This window comes from Mercenaria mercenaria, chromosome 16 (assembly GCF_021730395.1).
Source record: "Mercenaria mercenaria strain notata chromosome 16, MADL_Memer_1, whole genome shotgun sequence".
Taxonomy (NCBI): domain Eukaryota; kingdom Metazoa; phylum Mollusca; class Bivalvia; order Venerida; family Veneridae; genus Mercenaria; species Mercenaria mercenaria.
In genome coordinates, this window is record NC_069376.1 from 60185130 (window position 1) to 60211474 (window position 26345).

Below are 26345 nucleotides of genomic sequence, written 5' to 3' on the forward strand. Positions count from 1 at the left end.
ATAATTGTTCACATTTTTTTTTAAATCTTGTTCAAAATATATATACAAAGCAGTAATTTTTAAGTTTTGATACGAGTATATATCAAATTCATATGTAGCTGATGTTAAACCATCGTACTTCTTTTAATTAATAAACCGGATATACCAAAACTAAAATATATCCCCCCTGCTTGATATTCGTTCTTTCACTTCCGGTGCCGGTTTCTGTAAGCAAGGGCGAATAACGATGGCAAGTCCAGTGGCTAAAGTTGCTAAAGCTGTGTGCCGTGTTGGCAGTCAGTTGCAGAATTTGACAGCTCCAGCAACTATAAATGCAACACAGAAAAGACATTGTAAGTTTTAATGTATTATCGCGAAATTTCAGTAAAACCTTAATTGTCACCTTGAACGGGCACCTGTTCTTTTGAACTTTTTATCACCCTTAGTTATATTGTCTGCGAAAGTAACTATAAAACTGTCAAAAAATTGAAAAAATAATTAAAAGAAACAGTCAATCAAGGGAAAAGTAATATTGTTACTGACACGCAATATATTTGTTACTGGAGACCCCTCCCACTATTTTACTCTACCAGGATTCTCCACCACATTTTATAACATTAACTTATTATATATTTTAAATTCCGACTGGAAATACTTTCATTTCAAGTGTCACTGTGTATGACAATATTCATTACCAGTTTTCTTATTATGCTTACTGTTTATACTAACATTTCTGACTTGCATGTAATCCTGTCTGTAATTCATAAAGGTCATTTGAATTCCAGTCATTTCTGTTGACTTTGATTTTACTGAAAAGCAAAAAAAAAAAAAAAAAAAAAATAAGTAAATAAATGAAAAATAAATCAAGAGTCAGCTGTTATAGCTGAAACTCACAAATGACATTTAGTTATGCAGTTATTAATTATTCTTTATTTTACAGGGATATAAATTATCAGGGGCCCGGACGGCCGCCAGTAGCCCATGGCCCCTAGATTTTGGGCTGGGCCCCTAAATTATTGGAGAAAATGCCCATATACCTAATGTTAAACATTTATTTTTGACAATCTGGGCCCCTAAAAAAAACTTTAAAAAGTAGAGGGCCCTCCGTGGCCGAGTGGTTAAGGTTTCGATGGAGGCCTTGAGAAACAAAAATCAAACAACACCAAATCATAGAAAGAAAGAGTTGTTTGACATGAAAATTGAACAGCATGTAAAACATGTATATTACTTTACGAAACAAGTGTCAGTATACTGATATAAACATTGAATTCCGGAAAAGGGCTGCCAAAAGGGGCTCCACTTCCGGACAGTTAAACGCCTTTAAAAACTCACCATTTTCAAAGAACTGTTACACATGTTTGTTTTGATGCATTTGCAATAGCGTGCGAGTGGTGAAATTTCACGTAACAAGGTGGAACATAGTTTTCAGTAATTGTTTATCTTTTTTTCTTTACAAATGGCATTCATTTTCAAAGGGAGACAACTTTTTCTCAAAGATTACTTAAAATAATTGGGAAAAGTTGTTTCCCTTTGAAAATGAATGCCATTTGTACTTAAAATAATCAGGAACAGTTGTCTCCCTTTGAAAATGAATGCCATTTGTAAAGAAATAAAGATAAACAATTGCTGAAAACTGTGTTCCACCTTGTTATGCGAAATTTCACCACTCGCACGCTATTGCAAATGCATCAAAACGAACATGTGTAACAGTTCTTTGAAAATGGTGAGTTTTTAAAGGCGTTTAACTGTCCGGAAGTGGAGCCCCTTTTGGCAGCCCTTTTCCGGAATTCAATGTTTATATCAATATACTGACACTTGTTTCTTAAAGTAATATACATGTTTTACATGCTGTTCAATTTTCATGTCAAACAACTCTTTCTTTCTATGATTTGGTGTTGTTTGATTTTTGTTTCTCAATGCCTCCATCGAAACCTTAAGGTCGCCGACTTCAAATCACTTGCCCCTCATCGATGTGGGTTCGAGCCTCACTTGGGGCATTGAATTCTTCATGTGAGGGAGCCATCCAGCTGGCTTACGGAAGGTCAGTGGTTCTACCCAGGTGCCCGCTCATGATGAAATAATGCACGGAGGGGCACCTGGGGGTCTTCCTCCACCATTAAAAGCTGGAAAGTTGCCATATGACCTATCATGTGTCGGTGCGACATTAAATCCAACCAAAAAAAAAAAAAAAAAGTAGCTAGTTTATAGCCCTGTTTTAACATTTAGTAACCCTGTCCAGTGCTTTTTTTCTTGCCAATTTGGGGCCGAAATAAAAAAAAAAATCCCAGTTGCAAATAGTATGTTTTTTTCCCTATTTGAAAGCTAAAATTCCCTAAGTTGAATTTTTCTTACTTTTTTTTTCAACTTTTTCAAAGAAGACTGTACCTATGAAATGTTGAAACATGAGACAGTTCGCTTACTTAATGCATAATGATCAGTTTTATAACAATTTTCTTTCTTAATTGTGACATTTTAATAGAAAATATGACTTTTAACAATTCCCAATTTAGATGTTATACGACGCATTTTTCCCAATTGTAAAGGCCCCCGCCTCATTTCCAAATCAATGGAAATAACACTGCTGTCACTTTTCAGGTTCTTCCTGTTGCTGAAAGAACTGTCATTCTGTTTTCATCTTCACAAACAGCCAGTAAACATGCATTAAATTTTGTCCATAATATTCACAAGAAATGTCAGATAACTTCAAGCTGCAATTTTGAGGAAAAATGAAATTTAAACAGTTTTCAAACACTTCAAAGTTATAGATTGAAAACTCTGAAAACTTACCACTATATTTACAGATTATTTGTAAATTTACCAATTTGTTAGACCTGATAAGTCTCAAGAAACATGAATATCAGCCAATTAATGTTTTGTATTTAGACCAGAAAAATCACAAGTTTTCCATAGATTGCAAGTTAGTTAAACTATAATTACACATTTATTTTAGTTGTGTTTTGCAAGATAAACCAGCAACAGAAAAGTTTATGATATATTTTACCCTATAGTTGTAATTATTAATAATAACTTGTTCTAGACTGTTCCCCATCCTGTTCACCCTGGCCAAGAACAGCTTAGTAATCATTGTGTCTATCCAGGCAGTTTGTTGGCTTACAACAGTAATGCAGTTTAAGGAAATTCAAACAGGCAATGGAGTTACAGACAACGATTAGGAATTTGGAAAAAGTTCTGTATTATTAAACATGTTAAATATCTGTGTTTGTGCATTTTCAGATGGCCAGGGAAGTCGTATCAAGGTCGCTAACCCAGTTGTGGAACTGGATGGAGATGAAATGACAAGAATCATCTGGGAAAAAATTAAGGAAAAGGTGAGAAATAAGAAGAAATTCTACTTGATATAGGGGGTAATACAACTCTGCTAAACACACATTTTGTCATTCTGTAAAACCTGTACAGTGTCACTTGAAAACATAATGTTCAACAAAATTGAATTTGTGTTCTTGTGTAAATGTTGAACTGAAAGTAGAATGAATTTCATCATTATTGAGCAGAAATCTGTTGAATTCTTCATGAGTGTTGAAAGAGGTTTATATATTAAATCCCTTCTTTAAGAAATTCAGTTGTAATAAAAATATTTGGAAAAAGGATTTTAAAATTTAGGGATCAACTGAAAACTCTACTGCAGTTTATAGGTGTTATATTCATTAGGGCCTCCATCATTGTCAGATTGGCTGAAGTTGCTTGGATCAAATTACTTCACTATTTTCCTTTTGGGTCGAAGTCCTGTTTATATGGCCATTTTAGGAATCTCTCTGGCTTGCAATGTTTGAAAAGAACAGACTGTTCTACCAAACTTCTTACCCATGCAGGGCTTTTCATCCTTATATAACATAGGCCTATACTAGGCCACTTCCCAGTCCAAAAATTATTTATATACTATTTTTTTCCCCAACTGTGGCAGAGATATTTCCCAAAATGCAAGGTATTAGATTTCCCAAAATCATGCCAACAAATGGTTAACATTTTTTTGCATTTTAGTATTTCCAGAGGAAGCGTTTGGTATCATTTTTTTGTCTCACTATAGCCTAACAGCGTACAGAACCACATGTGACACATTACCAGTCTAATCTGTTATGTTCCATGGCCTGGATTTTAGTCTGTGTTTCAGGGGAGATAAATTTAATTTGTCTTTCAGTGTTTACTTCCAGTTGATTATTTTTCCCAAAATGGACAATTATCGCGCATAATTTTCCCAATTTGAAAGGCCAAGGCCTCTCCCAATTTCCTGATAAAAGGCACTGCCATGTAAGACCAAACAATGCCCAAAGGTTGTCCTAAATAACGTCATTTTGACTAAATACTCAATAGAAGTCTTGTTAAACAGTGAAAACGGGTTTTCAGATTATAATGTCTGTAATAATTTGCATGTTGCTCCTAGTTAAATTTGTCAAAGGATTGTTGTGGAGAGTATGCAAACATCTTACTAGGTCAGACAATTGCATCATCAGCATTCTCTTAACAATGTGAAAGTACTGGTCAGAATTCCAGGCAACTGTCATATATTGTGGTTGAACAGTACTTTTACCTGAAAAACTCACTGCAGTCATTATAAAACAGATACTGTTTATATCCTGCATAGGAATTCATGCGAATTAAGCAGGCATTGGCCTTATGCTGCTTATCTGCAAACTTCGTGGATTGACATTTTGATATTTCCCCCAGAACTTGAGTAAATGCTGCCTTTAGCAGCCACTTATCACCTACCACTGGCTTTTAATTACATGTTTTATTCTCTTTTTAAGCAAATTAAAAAGACAATGAATAGGATGAGTGTGAAATAAATATTTTGCGAATTAAATTACAAAAGCTGTACATCCTATTACTACTGAATGCTGTATTCATAAAATAACAAATTTACTTTATTTTAAAGAACATTTTGCCCCCTTTATTCATAAACTAACATAATAATTGATCTCTTTTTCAGTTGCAAAGAATGTATTTTAAGAACATTTGTAATGAAAGACAAGTATTGGGGTGTCAATGTAATGCTTAAGATTAGATTATGGTAGATAACAAAATACCAATATATTGATTGTAGTTGCACAGCATGTTCATACTTGCCATGTTCATACTTGCCTTTCCCGCTACAGAGTTAAGATTGTAGACCAGTGTTCTTAAGTTTATTTGATAACTTCTTACTAAAAATTTTGTTTCTGTTATTTTTAGCTCACCTGAGCACAAAGTGCTCAGGGTGAGCTATTGTGATCGCTCACTGTCGGGCGTCCGTCCCTCCACACTTTCGTTGAAACAACATCTCCTAAACCACCAGGCCAATTTTGATGGAACTTCACAGGGATGTTCCATGGATGGTCCTCTTTCAAAATTGTTCAAAGAATTATGAATTCCATACTGAACTTAAAAAATCTTCTTCTCAAAAACCAGAAGCCCTAGAGCTTAGATATTTGGTGTGAAGCATTGCCTAGTGGACCTCTACCAAATTTGTTCAAATCATGACCCCGGGGTCAAAATTGACCCCTGCCCCAGGGGTCACTGATTTTACATAGGAAAATCTTAAAAAAATTTTTTCTCAAAAACAGAACCTAGAGCTAGATATTGACATTAGCATGCTAGTGAACTCATAAATTGTTCAAACATGACCGGTCAAATTGACCCGCACAGGGTCACTGATTGCATAATTTTTAGGAAAACTCTACAAAAAATAAAAAATTAATAGAGCTGACTTAGATATTGCATGTAGCATTACCAGTGGACTCTACAAATTTTTCAAATCAGACCCCACCAGGGGTACTTGATTTTACATAGAAAAATCTTCAAAAAATTTCTAAAATAAACCAGAAGGCATAGAGCTTAGATATTTGACATGTAGCATTGCCTAGTGGACCTCTACAAAATTTGATCAATCATGACCCCAGGGTCAAATTAACCCCGCCCCATGGGGTTACTTGATTGTACATAGAAAAATCTTCAAAAATTTTCTAAAAATAAACCAGAAGGCCTAGAGCTTAGATATTTGACATGTAGCATTGCCTAGTGGACCTCTACAAAATTTATTCAAATCATGACCCCCAGGATTAAATTGACCCCGCCCCATGAGGTTACTTGATTGTACATAGGAAAATCTTCAAAATTTTTCTTAAATAAACCAAAGGCTAGAGCACTAGATATTTTGACATGTTGCATTGCCTAGTGGACCTCTACAAAATTTGTTCAAAATGACCTGGTCAATTGACCCGCCATGGGTTCAGACTCGACCAATTTTCATCAGCCCCGGTAGATGCCGTCGGTTACTTGATTGTACATAGAAAAATCTTCAAAAATTTTCTCAAAATAAACCAGAAGGCCAAGAGCTTAGATATTTGACATGTAGCATTGCCTAGTGGACCTTTACAAAATTTGTTCAAATCTTGACCCCCCCCCCCATCAGGTAGATTGACTCGCCAGGGGTATTGATTGTACATAGAGGAAAACTTATAAATTTGCTAAAAAAATAAACCAGAAGGCCTAGATCTTAGATATTTGATATGTAACATTGCCTAGTAGACTTCTTAAAACGTTTTTGAAGTCATGACCCCTGGGGTAAAATTGGCCCCACCCCAGGGGTTACTTGATTGTACATCGGAAAATCTTCCAAAAAATTTCTAAAAATCATCAATTTGACATTTGAAACATGTAGCTCATATTTCTCAGGTGAGCGATCCAGGGTCATCATGACCCTCTTGTTTTACAAAAATTCAATAATTTTGACTTATTCCAACCAAAACCTCTAAATAACATCTGAAACACAAACAAATGTGCTTTTAGTTCATTTCTTCTGGAGAGTACCATGAGTAACAATATATATCAGAAATACTGCTTTTATTTTGGTGTGTGTGTGTTTAGGTATTATGACATGGTTTTCCCTCCAATGGGGTCCTGCCCTCAATACTGCAGCACTGGACAAAAAGGTTATTGCATGTACCGGTACACTCATTTTGATCATACTTAATACCGATCTTTGTTGTAAAATGAAAGGTATAATCAGATGTGAAAGCAGTTTATTAGCAGTACAGTTTAATATTATGAATGTTTGTGTATTTATTTCCACATCAAAGAAGATAGTGATTGCTCCGTAGGTCAAAGACTGACAACTTCTTTCTGATCAGTAACAGAATGCTTTGGCCTACAGTAGTCAAACTCACGGATGGTTGCCCGAGGTCAGAAGATGCTCCATAATGTTTGGAGGTGTCGTCAAAAGTAAAGATCACAGTGACCTTGAGACCGAATATTCTGCTTAACCCTCAGTCTGCTAAATTTCCTAAATGGACTGGTCCATCATTCAATTTGGGCAATACCATTTATCATTTGAAGGGGTGTTTACTGAAAATTTACTGATTGAATAGCGAACAGTGCAGACCATGATCAGACTGCACGGATGTGCAGGCTGATCTTGGTCTGGGCTGGTCGCAAAGGCTGAAATATTCGCCGCCAGCAGGCTAAAGCTTTATAACATAGGGATTCCTTGGCCTACAGTTGCAAAACTACATACGGTGTTTGCCTATGGTCAGTAGATGATTGCTATTGTTTTGGGTGTCAAAAGGTCAAGTTGTTAAGGTGACAGTTACCTGAACTGAAAACAGTTTTGCTCAGTAACTAAAGAATATTTTGGTCAACAGTTAATAGGGTGATTGCAAGTGGCCAGTTAATACAATTTGCGACAAATCATAAAAACTGGTATATGTTATGAGTCATTAATGAGATATGTAATTATTTTGCCATCTAATTCATATAAAAATAATATGCTGTCTTATAACCATTATGTATTTTCTTGCAGTTGATTTTCCCATACCTTGATGTTGACTGCAAGTATTATGACCTTGGACTGCCATATCGTGATGCCACAGATGACCAGGTGACCATTGACTCTGCTGAGGCGATCAGAAAGTACAATGTTGGTATAAAATGTGCCACCATCACTCCTGATGAACAAAGAGTTGAAGGTGAATACTGCAAGAAAAGTTGCAAAAATAGTTTTTTTTTAAAGATGAAGATTTAGCTTAGTTTCTAAGCAGGATTGTGTTTTTTTATAATCATTCTTCAAAATGATGATCTTTCAGTTTTGAGAAAAATATTCAAAGTGTACTGATGAAATTTAAAGCAAGGTTGACTTCATGATGTCTTGATAGAGGATATTACACAAGTGTCCTTTCATATTGAATCTATTCAACAAGTTGAATAAAAAAAATATGAGAGCATTTAATCATTTTTAGCTCGACTTTTCGAAGAAAAAGTAGAGATATTGTACTAGCCCCAGCATCGGCGTTGCGGTTGGTTGAATTTTTTTGATAAAGTCAAATATCTCTGTTACTATCAAAGTCTACACCAGGAGAAACAATCCTCATAACTCTGATTTTAATTTTGACAGAATTATGCCCATTTTTAACTTAGAAGTTTTGTTTAAAGTTTTTGATAAAAGTCAAATATCTCTGTTACTATTAAAGCTTTTGACTTGAAACTCAAAGTAGTTATTTACTATCAAAATCTTCACCAGGAGACACAATTCTCATAACTCTGATTTGAATTTTGATAGAATTATGTCCCTTTTTAACATAGAATTGTTTGTTAAAATTTTTGATAAAAGTCAATTATCTCTGTTACTGTTAAAGCTTTTGACTTGAAACTCAAAATAGTTATTTACTATCAAAGTCTGCATCAGGAGACACAATTCCCAAAACTCTTGTTTGAATTTTGACAGAGTTATGTCCCTTTTTAACTTGGATTTTTTTTTTTACTGGCAAAGCTCTAGTTCAGGGTCAAGCACTGAGAAAAGTCAAGCATGCTGTTTTACGGACAGCGCTTGTTAGATTGACTATTCGAAGAATAGTCCAAGCTATTGTACTCACCTTGGTGTCGGCGTCACACCTTGGTTTAAGTTTTGCATGCAAGTACGTATAGCTATCAGTTCAAGGCATATAGCTTTGAAACTTATTTTTTTCTTTTTCTAGGTCATTTACCAACCTCACTGGGTCAAGTCCCATAATTCTGATATGTATTTTGGCCAAATTATGCCCCCTTTTGGACTGGTTTTGCATGCAAGTTACTCAATCTCCAAAACTAATGCAGATCTATAGTGATTTGAAACTTCATTTGTGTCTTCAGTGTTATAAAAATAGGTGATAGCATCAAGTCCCATAGCCATAGCTCTGACATGTATTTTGGCCAAATGATGTCCCCTTTTGGACTTAATAATCCTGGTTAAAGTTTTGCATGCAAGTTACTATCCCAAAAACTAATGCAGATACTGGTTTGAAGCTGTATAGATATTTTAACATTTAGAATAATATTCCTGCTTCTGGGACAACAGTTAGGGCTAACTTCAGATCAGTTGCCTCTCACACCAGTGTTTAAAAGTTCCTGCATTACATGTAAAATTCTTTCATATGAGCTATCCAGCTGACTTGCAGGTTGCAATTTCAACCCAGATGCCTGCTTAAGAAGTTAAGATGGGCACCGAGGGTCTTTCTTTATCTTTCGAGCTGAGAAGTCGCTGTATGCTCTTGATTGTGTATTTGTTATATAAAAATCTTAAGATTATGTACAGATGAATGTTAATGTTTATGATTAAAACGAACTAAATTGGGTAAACTTTGTATGTTAAGCATTTTACTTTTGACAGAATTCAAGCTGAAGAAGATGTGGCTGAGTCCCAATGGAACTATCAGAAACATTCTTGGTGGAACAGTGTTCAGGGAACCAATCCTCTGTCAGAAAATCCCCAGGCTGGTACCTGGCTGGACTGAAGCAATTGTGATTGGCAGACACGCCCATGGTGACCAGGTGATATTTTACATTTATAATTATTTTGTTTAAGACACAAATAAATGTTACAGGAAGATGTTCTTTAGAATGTCAATGAATCACAAAATATTCTAAAAAACATGGCAAAAATCTTTACTAAATAAAAAGCTTCCATCAAGACAAAAAGGTTCTATGACAAGTTTTTGAAATTCTTGTAATTTATGAACAATTAGTCACACTTGCCAGTTAAGCTTTTCCCAAGGTTCCCTCTGACATGTATTTAAATACAAAAATACTAGCCTTCAACACGACTGTGAAAGGATTTTCTTACGCTACTTCTTTTCAAGCGTGACCACCTCAGTAGGTCAGAATATTATATAATATTAATATATGTGTTTTCAGTACAAAGCAACAGATATGGTATTTGATGGTCCTGGCAAGTTCCAGGTCAGCTGGACACCAGAGGGTGGCTCTGAGACCAAGACTGACGTATTCACATTCAAGAATGGTGGCGGCTGTGGTATGGCCATGTACAACACTGATGAGGTATAATTATGCTAAGCAGCTTTCACTAAAATGTTTCCACACTTTCACTTTTGATCTGTTTTGAAGTTAAACTGTCTACAGTATAAACTTATTCCAGACTAATAAAAGGTTCAAACTCAAAATTGAACCAGATTTGAGAGCTGAAACAATATAAAGTTAGTGCTGCAAGTATTATTTTATCGTCTTGTAGACAAATCCTGATACAATAGAAATTAAATTTATGAATTTAAAACTTAGAATTGTTTTGTAAATCAATAGTTAAGAAGAAATAAAGACAAATCTTGTTCTCTCTTTCAGTCGATCACAGGATTTGCCCATGCATGTTTCCAGTATGCTATTATGAAGAAATGGCCACTTTACATGAGCACCAAGAACACAATTCTAAAGCGTTATGATGGAAGGTTCAAGGATATCTTTGAGGAGATCTACCAGTATGTACATTTCATTGTGATCCTGTGCGATTTGTCCATGTCCGGACATTCATATTAGTATACACAAAATCATGTTAGCTTTCTTTCCACATCTTCTAGTTTCCTTTAAACTGTAATTGTGTTTTTCTGTATGATAAAAATCAAGTGAAGGGCGATTTCTAATCAGGTAAAATGTTTGTACTTACTAGTAAATGTAACAACTTTACCAAATTAAAAGACATTACATACTGAAAAATTGTGCATGTACTTTTAGTTTTATGGCTAATAAATATTTTTAGTACAGGTATAAAGGTAGAAGGAAATACTGGTATGATACAATAATGATAAATGTTTTCAGAGCACAGTACAGACCAGAGTTTGAGAAGCTCGGAATCTGGTACGAACATCGTCTTATTGATGATATGGTTGCCCAGGCTCTCAAATCAAGTGGTGGTTTCGTTTGGGCCTGTAAGAACTATGATGGTGATGTACAGTCTGATGTGGTAGCACAGGGTAAGTGTGGTCCGCATTTGTCTGATCTTTCTCGCGTTATTTAGCACCTCCTTGCTCAAAATCGAGGCAATGTAGTTTTACAATTATTTATTTGTTAATCATAAATATCTAGTATTAAGAATCTGTTATAGATTTTCTCAGACAGTCATCCTTCATGTTTAGATGAACATAAAGAAAGGTTTGTTTGAAGGTATGGTAATGTTATACAGATATAGCTCTACTGCGGCTTCCTGTCATACTGTGAAATGGTTAATTTTCATGGTGGACTCATTTTTATCCCTGCAAAGCAGTAGAATTCCCATTTATTTTGTGTTCAAAGGTAAAAATCCATAAATTTATATTGCAACAAAATTGCTGTTTTGTCATAAATGGATTTGCAGTATATCTACCTGTATACTTATGAAAATGCTGTCATATTCAGGCTATGGATCACTTGGTTTAATGACAAGTGTACTTGTGTGCCCAGACGGTAAAACCATCGAGGCCGAGGCAGCTCACGGTACAGTCACACGTCACTACAGAGAACACCAGAAGGTAATCAATAAACGTAGTTAATAGAACTTACCAGGGACTAATGCAATAGTAATAAGCATGTTTTAACATATCAAGTAAAGTATGGAGTGCATAGAGCTAAATCTTCCCTTGGTTATAAATATTTAACAAAGTTGAAATTTCCCAATTTCAGATACTTTTATTCTTTATGTACTTATATTTGTGGGTAATTAGTTGACAAATTCTGGGTACAAGTATATCATTCTGGCTAGGAAATATTATTTATATACTTTTTTTTGTAATGTTTTTGCGCTTTGTTAAACAGTTTTCTATTCATCTGACAGAAGACTATATAAAGTTACAATTTGGTCATATTTCTTTGCCATAAAATGTTTTAGGGAAACCCAACGAGCACCAATCCTGTTGCCAGTATTTTTGCCTGGACAAGAGGTTTGGAACACCGAGGCAAATTGGACGGTAATGAGGAATTACAAAGATGGGCTCTCACGTTAGAGAAAGCCTGTGTAGACACAGTAGATAGTGGAAAAATGACCAAAGATCTGGCAGGATGTATTTATGGACTCAAGAAGTAAGTGATATTAAAAACAATATACTCTTGTTGAAAATATTGGCTGAGTGGTTAATTTCACTGTCACTTCCCCCTCCACTCTGAGATTCAGCTCGAGGTTGTCATCCAGCTGGCCTTGGGATATTGATGGTTCTACACAAGTAGGCAGAATATTTCAGAGGTCACAATGTTTGATTGGACACTTTCATTACATATGCCACATTGTTATGTTATATGATACAAATTGTGTGCATTTTACTGGATGTTGTCCATAGGAGGCTAGCACTGTTATCTGACTGCTCACCACTTTGGAACCCCACAAGATGATTTAGATTCCTTTCGCGTGAGGATGCCATACAGCTGGCTTACAGAAGTCGGTGGTTCTATCTAGGTACCTATACATAACTGAAGGGGCCTCCAAGGCCGAGTGGTTAAGGTCGCTGACTTCAAATCACTAGCCCCTCACTAATGTGGGTTCGAGCCTCACTCGGGGCATTGAATTATTCATGTGAGGAAGCCATCCAGCTGGCTTACTGAAGGTCGGTGGTTCTACCCAGGTGCCCGCTCTTGATGAAATAATGCATGGAGAGGCACCTGGGGTCTTCCTCCACCATCAAAGCTGGAAGTCGCCATATGACCTATAATTGTGTCCGTGCAACGTTAAATCCAACAAAATAGATAAATAAATACATAACTGTAATAATGTGACGAAGTGTACCTGGAGTCTTCCTGTACCATTAAAAGCTTGAATGTTGCCATATGTTGCCATTTGACCTATATTGCATTGATGTGCCTTAAAACCCAGCAAAAATACTTGTTTTATAATACTTGTTTTGTTACTAAATGAAGTCTTACATTGATCAACCTCCTTTTTGCACTGTACTTCATTTTGCTTTGTATCTGTTTGCAGCGTGAAGCCGGAACAGTATCTGTACACAATGGACTTCCTCGATGCCATTGACGAGACTTTCCAGAAACTTCTAAAAAATTGACCATAGCCAACTCATAGACATTTTTGAATCTTAAATAATCATGTTGCAGCTAGCCTTACAAGAATTATTGCCCATGGACTTAAATTCATTATGGCTATTACATTATTATACTTGTGTGAATTTATATATGTGTGTGAACAGAATAGACTGAATAATATTGTTGCCAGTTACATTTTTGTTGAATCTACAGATATACGAGGTTATTTGTAAATTTGCTTGTCATATTATCTGATATATAAATTATGTGTTTTTATGGCACTTTAAACAAAAAAATGGTGACCCAGCATTCTCGGTAATTATCATTTTTGCATTCCTTTTTTTGTACACCTATATACCAGTAGTTAATATGCCTTATTCACCTCTTTTCAAAATGAGATACAAGCTAGTCATATGCTTATGTTTTCATTCTGCAGAGCAGATATGGCAGTGTAGTCAATGGATTGTTTGATAAATAAACACTGAAGTTAGATGTATATTACTGTAAACATTATAGCAAGGTAAATGTCCGAATTAAAGCTGTACAGTAATCATTTAAATGCTCAGTATACAAATATAATTACATTTCTTGATAATTCAGAGACAGAACAAGAATGTTCTTGCATGTATTAAAGTAGCGAGATACCGGTGCATGTGAAGATGTAGGTATTGTACTGGCAACAATGGATCAGGGATATTTTTTTGAAATTGTTTGTTGACTAACAAGTCTTTGAAGAAAAAAACAATAAAAGAATTGTCAAAACATTTTGTGTCTTGTTATTTCATGAAAATAATGCATTCTATGTAACGTCTTATTAATTCCCCGCCGAAGGCAGAGGGATATATTTTTGACATTGTCAGTCCAGAGCCGTATCTAGGAAATGGTTTGTAATATTTAAATAAAACCATATACAGGTTATAGGTGGTTACAAATGTATACCTATGCGCAGAGGTGCACTTTTTGGGCCATATATGACATGTTCATCACTGTAGGGAAATTTGGTCCGTCGAGTTTCAGATTGCTGAAGTAACACCAGAGTTATTGCCCTTAGAAGTTTCTAGTGTTAACTATATAACTTTAAATGTGGCAATTTCTGCTTCATAACTTGACATATTTGACCTAGAACTATGAAACTTAAAACTGAATTTAGATCAGTATAATGTGGTAATGCACACACAATTCTGTTCCCCATGATTAGACTGTGTCACACATGACCCATGGTTGTCTAGTCTAGTCGAGGTCACTACTGAAGGTCAAGTCAAGTTGTTTCTGATTCAGAACTTTTATGTACCAAACTTGCTCTCAAGTTACAGTTTGATCAGGTCAAGGGCTGTAACCTCTAGACTGCTTATCAAAACTGCCTTAGTATTATAGTCATTCTTTATATGTTAGATATTCAACTAAAGCTGGTTGAAGAGCAAGCTATCATTATAATGTTGACATTGCCGAAAGTCGTAACTCCAGGGGTATGGTCTGAAATGGATAGTTATTGAAATTGACATAATACTGTAAATAATACATATTTTTATAACTTTCTTACATCCAAGACCAGTACTGTACAGAGATCATTCCGACTGCATGTGCTCCTACTGAGTATATGTTGCAATAAAATATTGATCTTGTGTAAAAGCTTTATACATGTGTATTCAGCAGTATGTTGTGTAGTTACCTTACCTGCTCAAGTAATGATGTCTGTACATTTCAAGGCTAAAGCTATCCTATTATTTTAACTAGGTTTGTGTCCTTAGGACATGGAAACATCCACTTATACTGTGCTGTCCTCTACATACCATCTTCACATGCAGGATGTTTAAAAATGTTTGAAGCAAGGCCAAGTTCGATTTTGGTAACAATCCACCAACATTTGGCATAGCTATGGCCATTTAATGACCTAAAGTTTGGTTTCTGTGCTGTATCACTTTTAGGGGATAAATGAATTTAATTAAATTGAGTACACAGGTACGTGATAGTAAAACACAAGCTAAATTTATTTTAAGTTATACCTGTAGTTCATAAATATTTGACAAAATAATGAACCTTTTCTAGGCCTACCTTAAAAGTTCTGCAAAATGCCAATGTCTGCTCTAAAACTTTCAAAAAGATGAATGGATTGAAATTGTTTTTGGTACACAGGTATATGATTATGACGTACAGGGCAAGTTCAATTTCAATCACAATCCACCAATGTTTTGGGAAGTTATGGCCTGGTTACAACTTGGTTGTCTGTTCAGTGAACCTTATCTGATGAATAGACTGAATTAATTATAGCCCCATAAACCTTTTACAAAGTCTTGTAATTAAAAAAAAAAACACCCGGGTTATATACAGCTATAGAACAGGTTTTTATTTGGTATAGGAAGCTGGCATAAAGGCAACCAGCTCTAGCTGATTTATGAAAAAAGTGTTTAACATTCCAAACCGATAGGTGTGTTTTCAACATCCAGTAACAACACCCCAATTAGACAATCCAAAAAAAGTGAGGAATTTTTCTCAGTGTATATTGATATGTGTAAATTACACTATTGTATCGCAGTCTTTTGCAGAAATACACAACAAATGTCATCTTTGACCATTCCTTTATTGTCAAATTGATATCAATAACATTTCTTACTTAATAACTGTACGTACATTAAATTAAGCATTAGTAATTAGCAGAAAACAAAAAACACTTAACTAGAGCATAAATGCACTGGTAGAAAAAATCAAAAATACAAGCACAAACAATATTTAACCATTGCCCATACACTATTCAAGTGTTTGTAAATAAATATATATAAAAAATTCACTTAATGCATAATGTGCTATCACATTTCATTTAAAAAGAATTCTTCCATAGTCAAACCTAAGCAGTGAGCATCTACAAAAGAAAACATTTCACTGCAATTTCAGGATTTCTTACCAGTATGTAAGTTGTTCTTCCCATAAATGTGAGATGAAAGATGCTAACTCTTTTTTTTTCTCTTTTTTCTTTTTTTCTAACAATTACTTGTTATTGTTTTTTTTTTCTGGAGTTGTTGCCCTATTTGATCTTGAACTAATTCATCACATCGTGAACTCGTGAACTTAAGTCGAACAAATCCATCCAACTGAATTGAAACTAGGTATACATCAGAAGCATGAAATGAATATGTACATGTTGCCCTGACTTTTATGATCCACGGTGGGGAAACCACGTGACTAAATCGGATAACGTGCACGCAAAAGTGCTAAAAATAGGCCCGCTTCAGGTATGTTTTTTCACTATAACTTTTTTGATCCGCAGTTGTTTTAAACGAGATAACGTGCATAAACCCCGCAATAAAAAGCTCTTTCAGCGGATATATGTAACCTGATGAACCCCCCTCCCGTTTTTACGTAATCCTTGCCCAACCGATTCGAAAGATGCAAAATATTTTGGTAACGAACACGTCTGTTCACAAGTTACGCATCTAGGACATATTCTGCAGAGAATTTTCGCTGGAATGTAGGTTTAGAATAAAGCTTGTCATTGTCCAAAGTCCTGTACCAAATATTTAACATGACTATTCATGAATATTGAAGATATCGTAAGACAAAGGGTGCGGTAACGTACACGTTGCGGTTTTCAGGAGGTAACGTACACGTCATTTTCCCCAGAGGATAACGTACACGTCAAAGACTATTCATCATGCATGTAGAACATAATTGTCTTTAAATGATTGAACTGTAAACATTTTGATATGGTTAAAAAGATGCAGATGCTGGAAATAGGCTGTTTTTCTTTCGATAGGTTAGTATATACACAAAAATGCTACAGTGAAAATGAGCAGCGTCATTCTTCACCCAAACTTGGAAATAATTATACGTTTACTGCTCTTTAAACGTTTCTTGTATATCTATACATAAAAAGGTAAATGATAAAATTTGAAATTATTTTGCTCTAAATATATCATATGCACAACCGACCATGTATCTTTGAGTGAAAATGTTGACAGTTGTTTACGGGGGATGGAAGCCTAGTACTTGTTCTTTCCAGTAACGATGGTTAGTTTTAGTTGTCCGCACCATATGATTATGACGTTTGAAAGAGACGTAAATCAAAGACAAACAAAAATAAGTATTAACATTTAATACGCACATAGTTATCATTGTTGCACCGAGGGTAACAGCATTAAAACTATAATAATTATTATCTATTTATAGCATGGAGAATGAATAAATGTGCCAGAGTGCAGAAAGTCTTTTCGGAGAAAAAGTAATTTAAAGAGCACGAGAAGAGACACAGTGAAGCGTGTCCTTACACGGTTGTGGGAAAACTACTCTTCAAAAGCCCATCTAACCAGACATCGGTAAGTTCGGATATATTCAATTCATCAAAATCTGTTTTAATTTATCAGTCTAAATCTAAGATCATAATGTATGGGTAGAGCGTTGGACTTGTAGCCCGGAGGCCGCAGGTTCGAATTACGTCCGCAGTATTTGACTGCTACCATCACAATGCATTCGTTCCTCGCGAGTACTGGCAGAACTCAAGGAAACAGTCTGGAGAGTGGACGATATAATGTGTATGAATTTTAACTCTACAATCGATCTAAAATTATAAATTATTAAAGAAACCTATACACTTTAAGTTTTTTTTCTATCAAGAATCCACTAAAATGATGCCACAGCAAGTACTAGACTCCCATTCTCTATAAGCAACTGCCAACTTTCCCAAATAACGTTTGAACGTGGCAACATTGCATGGAAAGTCTTACAGCGCTTGTAGTGTTATGATTTATCCTTAGCGTTGGAGTCCTGAAATTATGGTTGCAGGGGTGTATGCGCTAGATCGAATCTAATTACTAATGTTGGGGAAATGTGTAAGTGGCTCGTAAGCTCAGTCGGTAGAGCTTTTGCCTTATAAGTAAAAGGCCCCGGATTTGAGTCCCAGTCAGGCTGCATATCGTTAGCGAGGGGCTCGAATTCATGACCGTCTATCAGTAAGAGGTTACAGCGACTTGAGATAAGGGACCTTAAGCACTTGACAACGGAGACGGATCATAAATGTATGTGGTAACATTGTTCAAGAGTAAAATAAAACGTGAAAAATAAAGGTTTCCTTTAAATCTAAATTTCAAAGGAATCTTTATTCGATGGCGGGCTTTCCAGTCCGTCAGCATTTCACAACAACTTTAGCCAGGCTCCTAATATTAGGGTACGCCCATGTACTGTATTCCATAACATTAAACACTTTTAAAAAGTTCCAACATATCATCAAAGGCTTAAAGATACATGAATACTTATGCCAATGATGATCTGGTACTATAATGTTAAAATACTGTACACATGCGTGGTTGATATGAGTGGCCTTGCGAAGAAGGTAACTTTGTGTTTCATCGACAGGTCAAATTATCCATTTGTTATTTATGAAATCAGTACTCAACTGTATTAAATTATTGTATGGATTTTTATAACTGAAAAATGGGACTACCTAGAGTTATGGTTCTTCGATACTGCACATCCTCCCATTGTGTTCTATCATTGTGTGAAGTAACAAATTAGCACCATTAATACTTCTTGAGTTATGCTCCGGACAAGAAGCGTGACGGACGCCTATCAGTCGGCAGACGGACAGACAGACAGACGACGGAAAAGTGATACCTATATGTCGCAGCTACTTTGTAGCAGGCGACACAAAAAACTGTCTAAGTTATCTGTACTTGTTTAAAAATACTCACATTTTTATAAAATCGCAATCCAATATGCTTAGTTTAGTTTAATAGTTAATTATAATCTCTTTAATGTTTATACATGTACAATAAATTAGGAAAAAAATGAAATCATTATCAAAACATATAAGATATTTGATTTTGTGACTTAACCGAGTCGTTATTTTAAAGCTTTGAATGTAATTGACGCATTTATAGATCTATATTATCAGAATATGTCAGCATTTATAACTTAATCAATCATGGAATGGCTATAGTCTTTAGATATGCTAAATTTAGGTCAATACTGATATGTTGTTTCAGTAGGAGGTCTAAATGAATAATCTAGCTGACCAGCAAAATGATATGTCACTAACCTCCAGAAAGAATAACATATTACTCCCGCACGATAGTTTAAAACGACAACGTGTTTATATTATTGGTTGATTGTTATGGTCCCATGCATAACTGAACTGAAAATGTTGTCAATGATACAAATAAAGTGCATGCTGTCATATTATACAAAAGATTTTCTGTATTGAAATGTTTTAATGAAGAAAATCATGGTTATCAAAACATGTTATTCGTTCGAGTTATCGGTCGAATTTATACTAATTCCAGCATCTTTTAACAACACAAAAAATGTTTACAGTTCAACGGGGTCATCAAAAAGATTTGACACATGGATTTGATTAAACACCGCTGACAGACAAAACTATATGGTTATTCCAGAAACCTAATCGACTTTTGATATTTGGAAAGAAAACAAGTTGACATTTAAATGGAAAATGCTAACAATGTCTACTTGTCAAAATAACATACACGTTTAGACCATAAAATTCCAACTGCTGCTCATTTTCACTGTAGCATTTCTGTATATAATAGCCTATCGAAAGAAAAAACATAAAATTCCAACTGCTGCTCATTTTCACTGTAGCATTTCTGTTATAATAGCCTATCGAAAGAAAAACAGCCTATTCCCAGCATCTGCATCTTTTTTAACATATCAAAATGTTTACAATTCAGTCATTTAAAAACAAAATGTTCTACATGCGTGATAATAGTCTTTGACGTGTACGTTACCCTCTGGAAAAATGACGTGTACGTTACTCCTGAAAACCGCAACGTGTACGTTACCGCACCTTTGTCTTACGATATCTTCATATTCATGAAGGCTTAGTCATGTTAAAAATTTGGTACAGGACTTTGGACAATGACAAGCTTTATTCTAAACCTAATTCCAGCGAAAATTCTCTGCAGAATATGTCCTAGATGCGTAACTTGTGAACAGACGTGTTCGTTACCAAAATATTTTGCATCTTTCGAATCGGTTGGGCAAGGATTACGTAAAAACGGGAGGGGGTTTCATCAAGTTACATATATCCGCTGAAAGAACTTTTTATTGCGGGGTTTATGCACGTTATCTCGTTTAAAACAATTGCGGATCAAAAAAGTTATAGTGAAAAAACATACCTGAAGCGGGCCTATTTTTAGCACTTTTGCGTGCACGTTATCCGATTTAGTCACGTGGTTTCCCCACCGTGATTATGTAGACATGCGCATTTGTTTCTTGTTCAGTTGTTTAACTTCTATATATTTTTCCTTAATAACATTATTGACCCGTCGTTATTATAAGTTATTGAATGAAACATTTTTGTCGACATCATTCTAGTTCGCTTTGCAACCTCCGTGAAGGAATATTGTCAAACTATACCGATAATGAAGAGTTTGCTTCCTTTTGTAGCACAACTGTCTATGCATTATTGTGCCTTGCTCATATACATAACACTTTTATTTGTGTGAACATGCATGAATTTGTTATACTGCAAAATAAAACAGTCGTCATTGATTACTTTACTTGTCGTCACTTTCATCCTTTTTATCGTAAATAGCACAGTCATACACAGAAGATGCTGTATACTAAACATATTTTCTCAAAATTCAGACCAAAAAGTTCTATCAGATACCACCATTACATAACTATATTTCAAACTTTTGCAGAGGGAGAACACCCTGACTCCTACTCACGCTGGGAGCTATGTGTCTCGCTGGTATCACATTCTTTCTAAACTGTTGCCTCGCTGCATCCAATAAAGGCATTTCTGGATCTGGACTAACCTGGGAAGCCGTTGACAATAATTGTCAGAAGAAATCTTACCTACATTAAAGATCCAACTTAAATTATGCTAATTAATGTTAATTGGCATTCATCCGAGTATCTGATATTGTCAATTTGCAGGTAGAAAAATAGTTAGAAATTGTCTGGATTCCCAGGCTAGATGCGGACCTGCCCTTAAGTATGATAAAGGCCTTTAAGGTCAATGTCGGAAGAGGGATCGAGCAAAGTTTTACAACATTTAAGCTTATCAACGACGTCGGCAGAGATTATGAAGTTGTTCTGTTGTCAGGCTTAAGATGCAGGCATACTTAAACCCCAAAACAAAAGCCGTTTTTGTAAAATAAAACTCCATCAAGTTTGAATAAATAGTTCAAATGGTTATGAATTTTGTACAGTAATCATTTCTGCGTACAGACTGAAGTTTTACCATTAGTGAATTCATAGCGGAGGTCTTTGGGGGGGGGGGGGGGGGGGGGGGGAGGGGTCACCGGGGCGCTCCCGTCCCTAAGATCGCCGGAGCATAGGTAATTGGTGTCTTATGTTCTTGGTAAAATAATTGCAAAATATACATTTTTTCTCGCTCGCTCCGCTTGGATACATAATTTGTTTTTTATTCTGACTGAAGAATATGAAATATGCATTTTTTCTCGCTCGCTACGCTCGCACTAATGATTAATCTTTTGTTCCGGCTGAAAAATATGCATATTTTTTCTCGCTTGCTACGCTCGAAAACTTAATTTGTCTTCTGTTCTGGGTTAAACATAAAAATGCATCTTATCTCTATCTCACAGGTAATTTGTCTTACTTGTTTTTTTTGTTTTTGTTTTTTTTATTGATGGAAAAAATGCATTTTTTTCTCGCTCGCTATGCTGGCACATTTAAAATCTGAAAGTTTGCATGAGCTCCAAAAAAAACTTTTTATTTTAGTTCTAGGTAAATCCTCTCCATGAAAATCCTCAAAAAACGAATGGCTAAGAAATTCCGAAATACTCGCGCAAGAATAAGTCTGACAATTCATAAGACGTGACTATAATTAGCCTGTTATTTGTGTTGATTTTGTCACAAAACCTGTCCTTTGTCAATAACAAATAAAGTACCCCAGAACGTACCCCTGAGGTAGTCAGTTTTTTTTAGAAAAACGTTATGGATGAAAGAATTTTTTTACAAAGTTTGGAACGATAACGCTTTTATCATAATAAGTAGACCGTTTGAAAAAATGTTGGATAGTTCAATGAATCAGATATTCTAGATTTCATTTCAGGTTGTAGAATATTTTGAAAAAAAAAATGATTATTCTTCGAATACCTTTTGACTGTACTATTAGAATAGTGTTATTGGATCTATAAAATCTGCCGAGAATGATAATCGGGATAAAGAACCCTCCCTTCAGGTAAACGGCGTGAAGAACTATCCTTTATTATATTTGGCAGGAATCGAGCACGTTTTCACCGTGCAATATTAGTATTTATAGTAACAAAAAAGTAGTCCGTCATGTCAACAGAACACGATGAAAACAATAGTCTGAAGCATTTTAAAGTATATTTTCAATCGTAAATTGTCAGCCTTTAAGAAAAAGTATGTGAAATTTAAAGGGTGGCAGGAACTAGATACATGTCTTGTCTGTCTATTAATACATTTTAAATGGACTCCGCATGTATTTTGAAGCAGCCCTTGATTTTGAAAAAACATGACCAATTTTGTTATCAAATTCGTCGTCGTACGACGTATGAAAGCGTCGTAGTCGTAGTTTGATTAAATAGTCGTATACTTCGTTCCAAGACGAATCTATTGGTGTATACTTTTTATAACTTTTGTTCAGTAACAAACCCGCCAATCTAAATTATTTAGACTCACTATTTTTCCGATAGAATGAACCTTAACAACAGTTATATACTTACTTACGTTAGGTCGATCACTAGAGTTAGAAATTAAGTTGTCCTCTTTCGAATTTGAGTTTGAGCTCCGTGGTAACAGCAGCGCGGAGGACAATGATATATTCTACAAAATCTACAGCATCACGACACTCGAAATTTAGAAATTTAATTTCGACGCATAAAATTCAGTAGCAGAGCGAATAGCATTTACAGCTCTTGTCACAAGTGGGCTTCAGTCAAGTGTGGCGATTCGCCGACTGTAGGGTGTTCTATAAATGTGTGTTATATTTTAACCATTCTATCTACCGGGACGCTAAATAGTGTCAACCTAAGCTGATCCTGTAGGACGCACTTAGCTAGCAACTCTGAAGTGAGTATGACTTCTGCACCCCTTTAGATATAGAAAACGAAATATCAGTAACAGGGATCAACTGGGAAACCTCCATTATGGTTATGACAGAAAATGGCTGCCGGATATCCGATTTGTGACAAACAAACATACTTGATGTGGAGTGAGAGTTACTGACGCAGACTTAATAATTTCCTAAGTATTTATCTAAACTTTCAATAACAATCGAACAGGTCTAAAATTAGCATATTAACCTATTTATAAACAATAAATGTTTTCTCAAATCATAATTACAAATCTCTGTCATTTTAATGATATATTAAATTGTTCTAAGAATGTTTGTGTAATTTTAACAAACTTTAGATTTGCTTTGAAAGAAATGTAATTTAAATTTTCAGAATAAAAGCCTTAGGCAATTAATTCATGCGATCACAGTTACTATACTTCCAATGAGCATATAAAATGCCAAAAACCGTTTCATTTCTTCCCTCTATGTACACAAAGAAACATGACAAAGGAATGTTTTTTTTTTAAATAAAATTATGAGTGATGAATTATACATGCAGCAAGCTAATGAACATTGGCTCTATGTTTCATTATTATGCTAACATGCCCAACAATGTAGTAACAACATGCAATTTTAAGATTGAAATTGATTCATAATTAGTAACCAAAACCTAACTATTAATAAGTAGGCAAAGCTGACCCAAACAGCACGAGGTCATACAGGACAGGTATCATTCCTAAATACGGAGATTTTAAGGGTCAACCCTTCGAATATTAAACTTAAATAATTATCTGTTAAAGAAGTCAAAACCGACCCAGAAGAACCCAAACCAATATGACCTAGCATCTGTTTAACATAAATAATTTACGATTAAATCATACAGTCCGGCATAATTTCTAGTTTAAACAGTCAACCAAATGCATTTAAGACACAGTTATCAAATAAGCAGCCCCAGCTGTTGCCAATAGTGCCATGCATGTGCCTCAAAGGAACCTGAGGGACTTGTAAGTGGACAGTTGACACAGTTTAAAAAGCGGACCTCCTATTCCACCGAATATCACTCAGATGTCGACACATCCTGATATGCCATTATTAGATGTCGTCACATCTGTAGATCTCTTAATATCAAACTGATCGGTTCACACTTCAACATCAAACACAACAGCTAATAAGCAAAAATATGATTAAAAATATCTAACCTTACATAAAAGATATTGATAACACATTAACAATTGTCTAAAATTGTAGATAATAAGCAATGGTAAAATACCTAACCTTACATCAAAGACATTGATATCACATTAACAATTAATTTAAATTGTAGATATCAATATATTTAACATAGTAAGCCACAATAAAATAATTCTCCAACCTTACATCAAATACATTGATATTACATTAACAAACATTCTAAATTGTTGATATCAATATATTTAACATGATAAGCAAAGGAATGATTAAACCATATATACATGTCCTTGCCCTTGGTAGGTCCCTAACACTGACAAAACAAAAAAGAACGACCATATTTATTTTTCCAAGGGAAGAAAAATCACTAATCCCCGCAGAAATCTATCGATGATACAGTGTTAGTTCAGTCTCAGTTCTATGGTTTCCCCGAATTCCTGAATTTACCTTTCAATCTGCTGAAAATGTAATAACTACCAGGGGAAGGTGAAAGCATGGTTGAACAAGGTTAAAGATCCTCTTTATGGGTGTTAACCCTATGCTCATCCGTACTCCCAATATAGTAAGTAAGTAAGTAAATATAACATAATAAAGTATATATGTGAATTAAAAAAAATCTATGAAAGGAAAAAAACTATAGGAATTCTCTTTAAAGACATGTTTCCACTATTAACATACGGGTTGTGACAGAAGCCCAATTTGTACCAGGTCCTATTTCAGGGTTATGATAGAATGTGACTGTCTACTCCCCTATAGATGCAGAAAACTAAGCATTTAATAACAGGGATCCACTCGGGAACCTCCCTTACGGTTATGACAGATAATCGCTGCCGGAAACCCCGATCTGTGACAAATAAACATAATAGACAGAGTTGCTGACCCAGATTATACAGATTTAATAATTACCAAAGTATTTATCTAAACTTTCAATAACAATCGAACTGGTCTAAAATTAACATACTAACCTATTTATAAACACTAAATGTTTCTCTCATATCATTACACCTTTAAGATACATTAAATTGCTCTAAGAATTTGGGTGTAATTTTAACAAACTTTAGATTTGCTGTCGAAGAAATGTAATTTAAATGTTCAGAATAAAGGGGAATTAATTTATGCGATTACAGAATAAAGCTAGAGGTAATATACTTTCAATTAGCATATAGAAAAGGCAAAACCGTTTCAATATAATATAAATTTTTAAAATATATAACCACAAAGGTAAAAAAATACCTGCGGAAAAAGTCAGCAGAATCTAAATTTACCAGAGAGAGTGAGAGAGAGAGAGAAAATCCTTTTCTATGAATACTATGCACTATTGGATATTGCATTTTTAAATTACTTTTCAAAATATCTCCGATTTATCCGATAAAAAGCTGAAAATATTTTCCAGAAACATGTTGGCATTCTACTTCTACTGAGAGTAAAGTAAGGTATACACAAACGTGCTCACTGTATGTCAGACGTAAATCTTGAAACATGCCGCTTGTCATATTGATAATAACTCAATGATTAATTAGAGTTTTATCGTTGAATTATTTAACATTTCTTCTCTCACAAACAAACGACCAAGGCTGTGAGCAACTGTACGTTTTCCACACCCATGAAGATTGAAAGTTGGTCAATATAACGCAGTCATGTGCTGTATTTGGCTCGCCAAATGTAAAGTTATTGTATACAGGCACTGTCATGTCGTCCCAAATAAAATCTGCCCTTCCAATCTTATTCAGGCCTGTCCAGAGAACACCATTCCAATTCCCCAAGCTTGGAAAGATATTGTTTAGTTCATGGTTCAATTCCTGCATTTCCGTCTCGTCGGCGACTTTGACGAGAGTTGCCTGTCCTTTCGTACACGCATCTTTGCTCGCAATCCATGATGAGCCATGTGAAAAATTTGGAAGCATCAAACAATGCTTACTCGTCTCTA

The 26345-nt window shown here is 35.1% G+C and overlaps 1 protein-coding gene across 1 annotated transcript; it reads left to right on the forward strand.

The window, feature by feature from the left end:
- Positions 1-171: 171 nt before the first annotated feature.
- On the forward strand, positions 172-13997 carry LOC123540309 (isocitrate dehydrogenase [NADP], mitochondrial-like). The gene is made up of 10 exons (XM_045325217.2): positions 172-332; positions 3214-3308; positions 7772-7937; positions 9614-9774; positions 10138-10281; positions 10579-10712; positions 11050-11204; positions 11626-11738; positions 12095-12285; positions 13175-13997. The coding sequence occupies exons 1-10, from the start codon at positions 227-229 to the stop codon at positions 13254-13256; spliced, it is 1347 nt and encodes a 448-aa protein (XP_045181152.2). The 5' UTR covers positions 172-226; the 3' UTR covers positions 13257-13997.
- The last annotated feature ends 12348 nt before the right edge of the window (positions 13998-26345 follow it).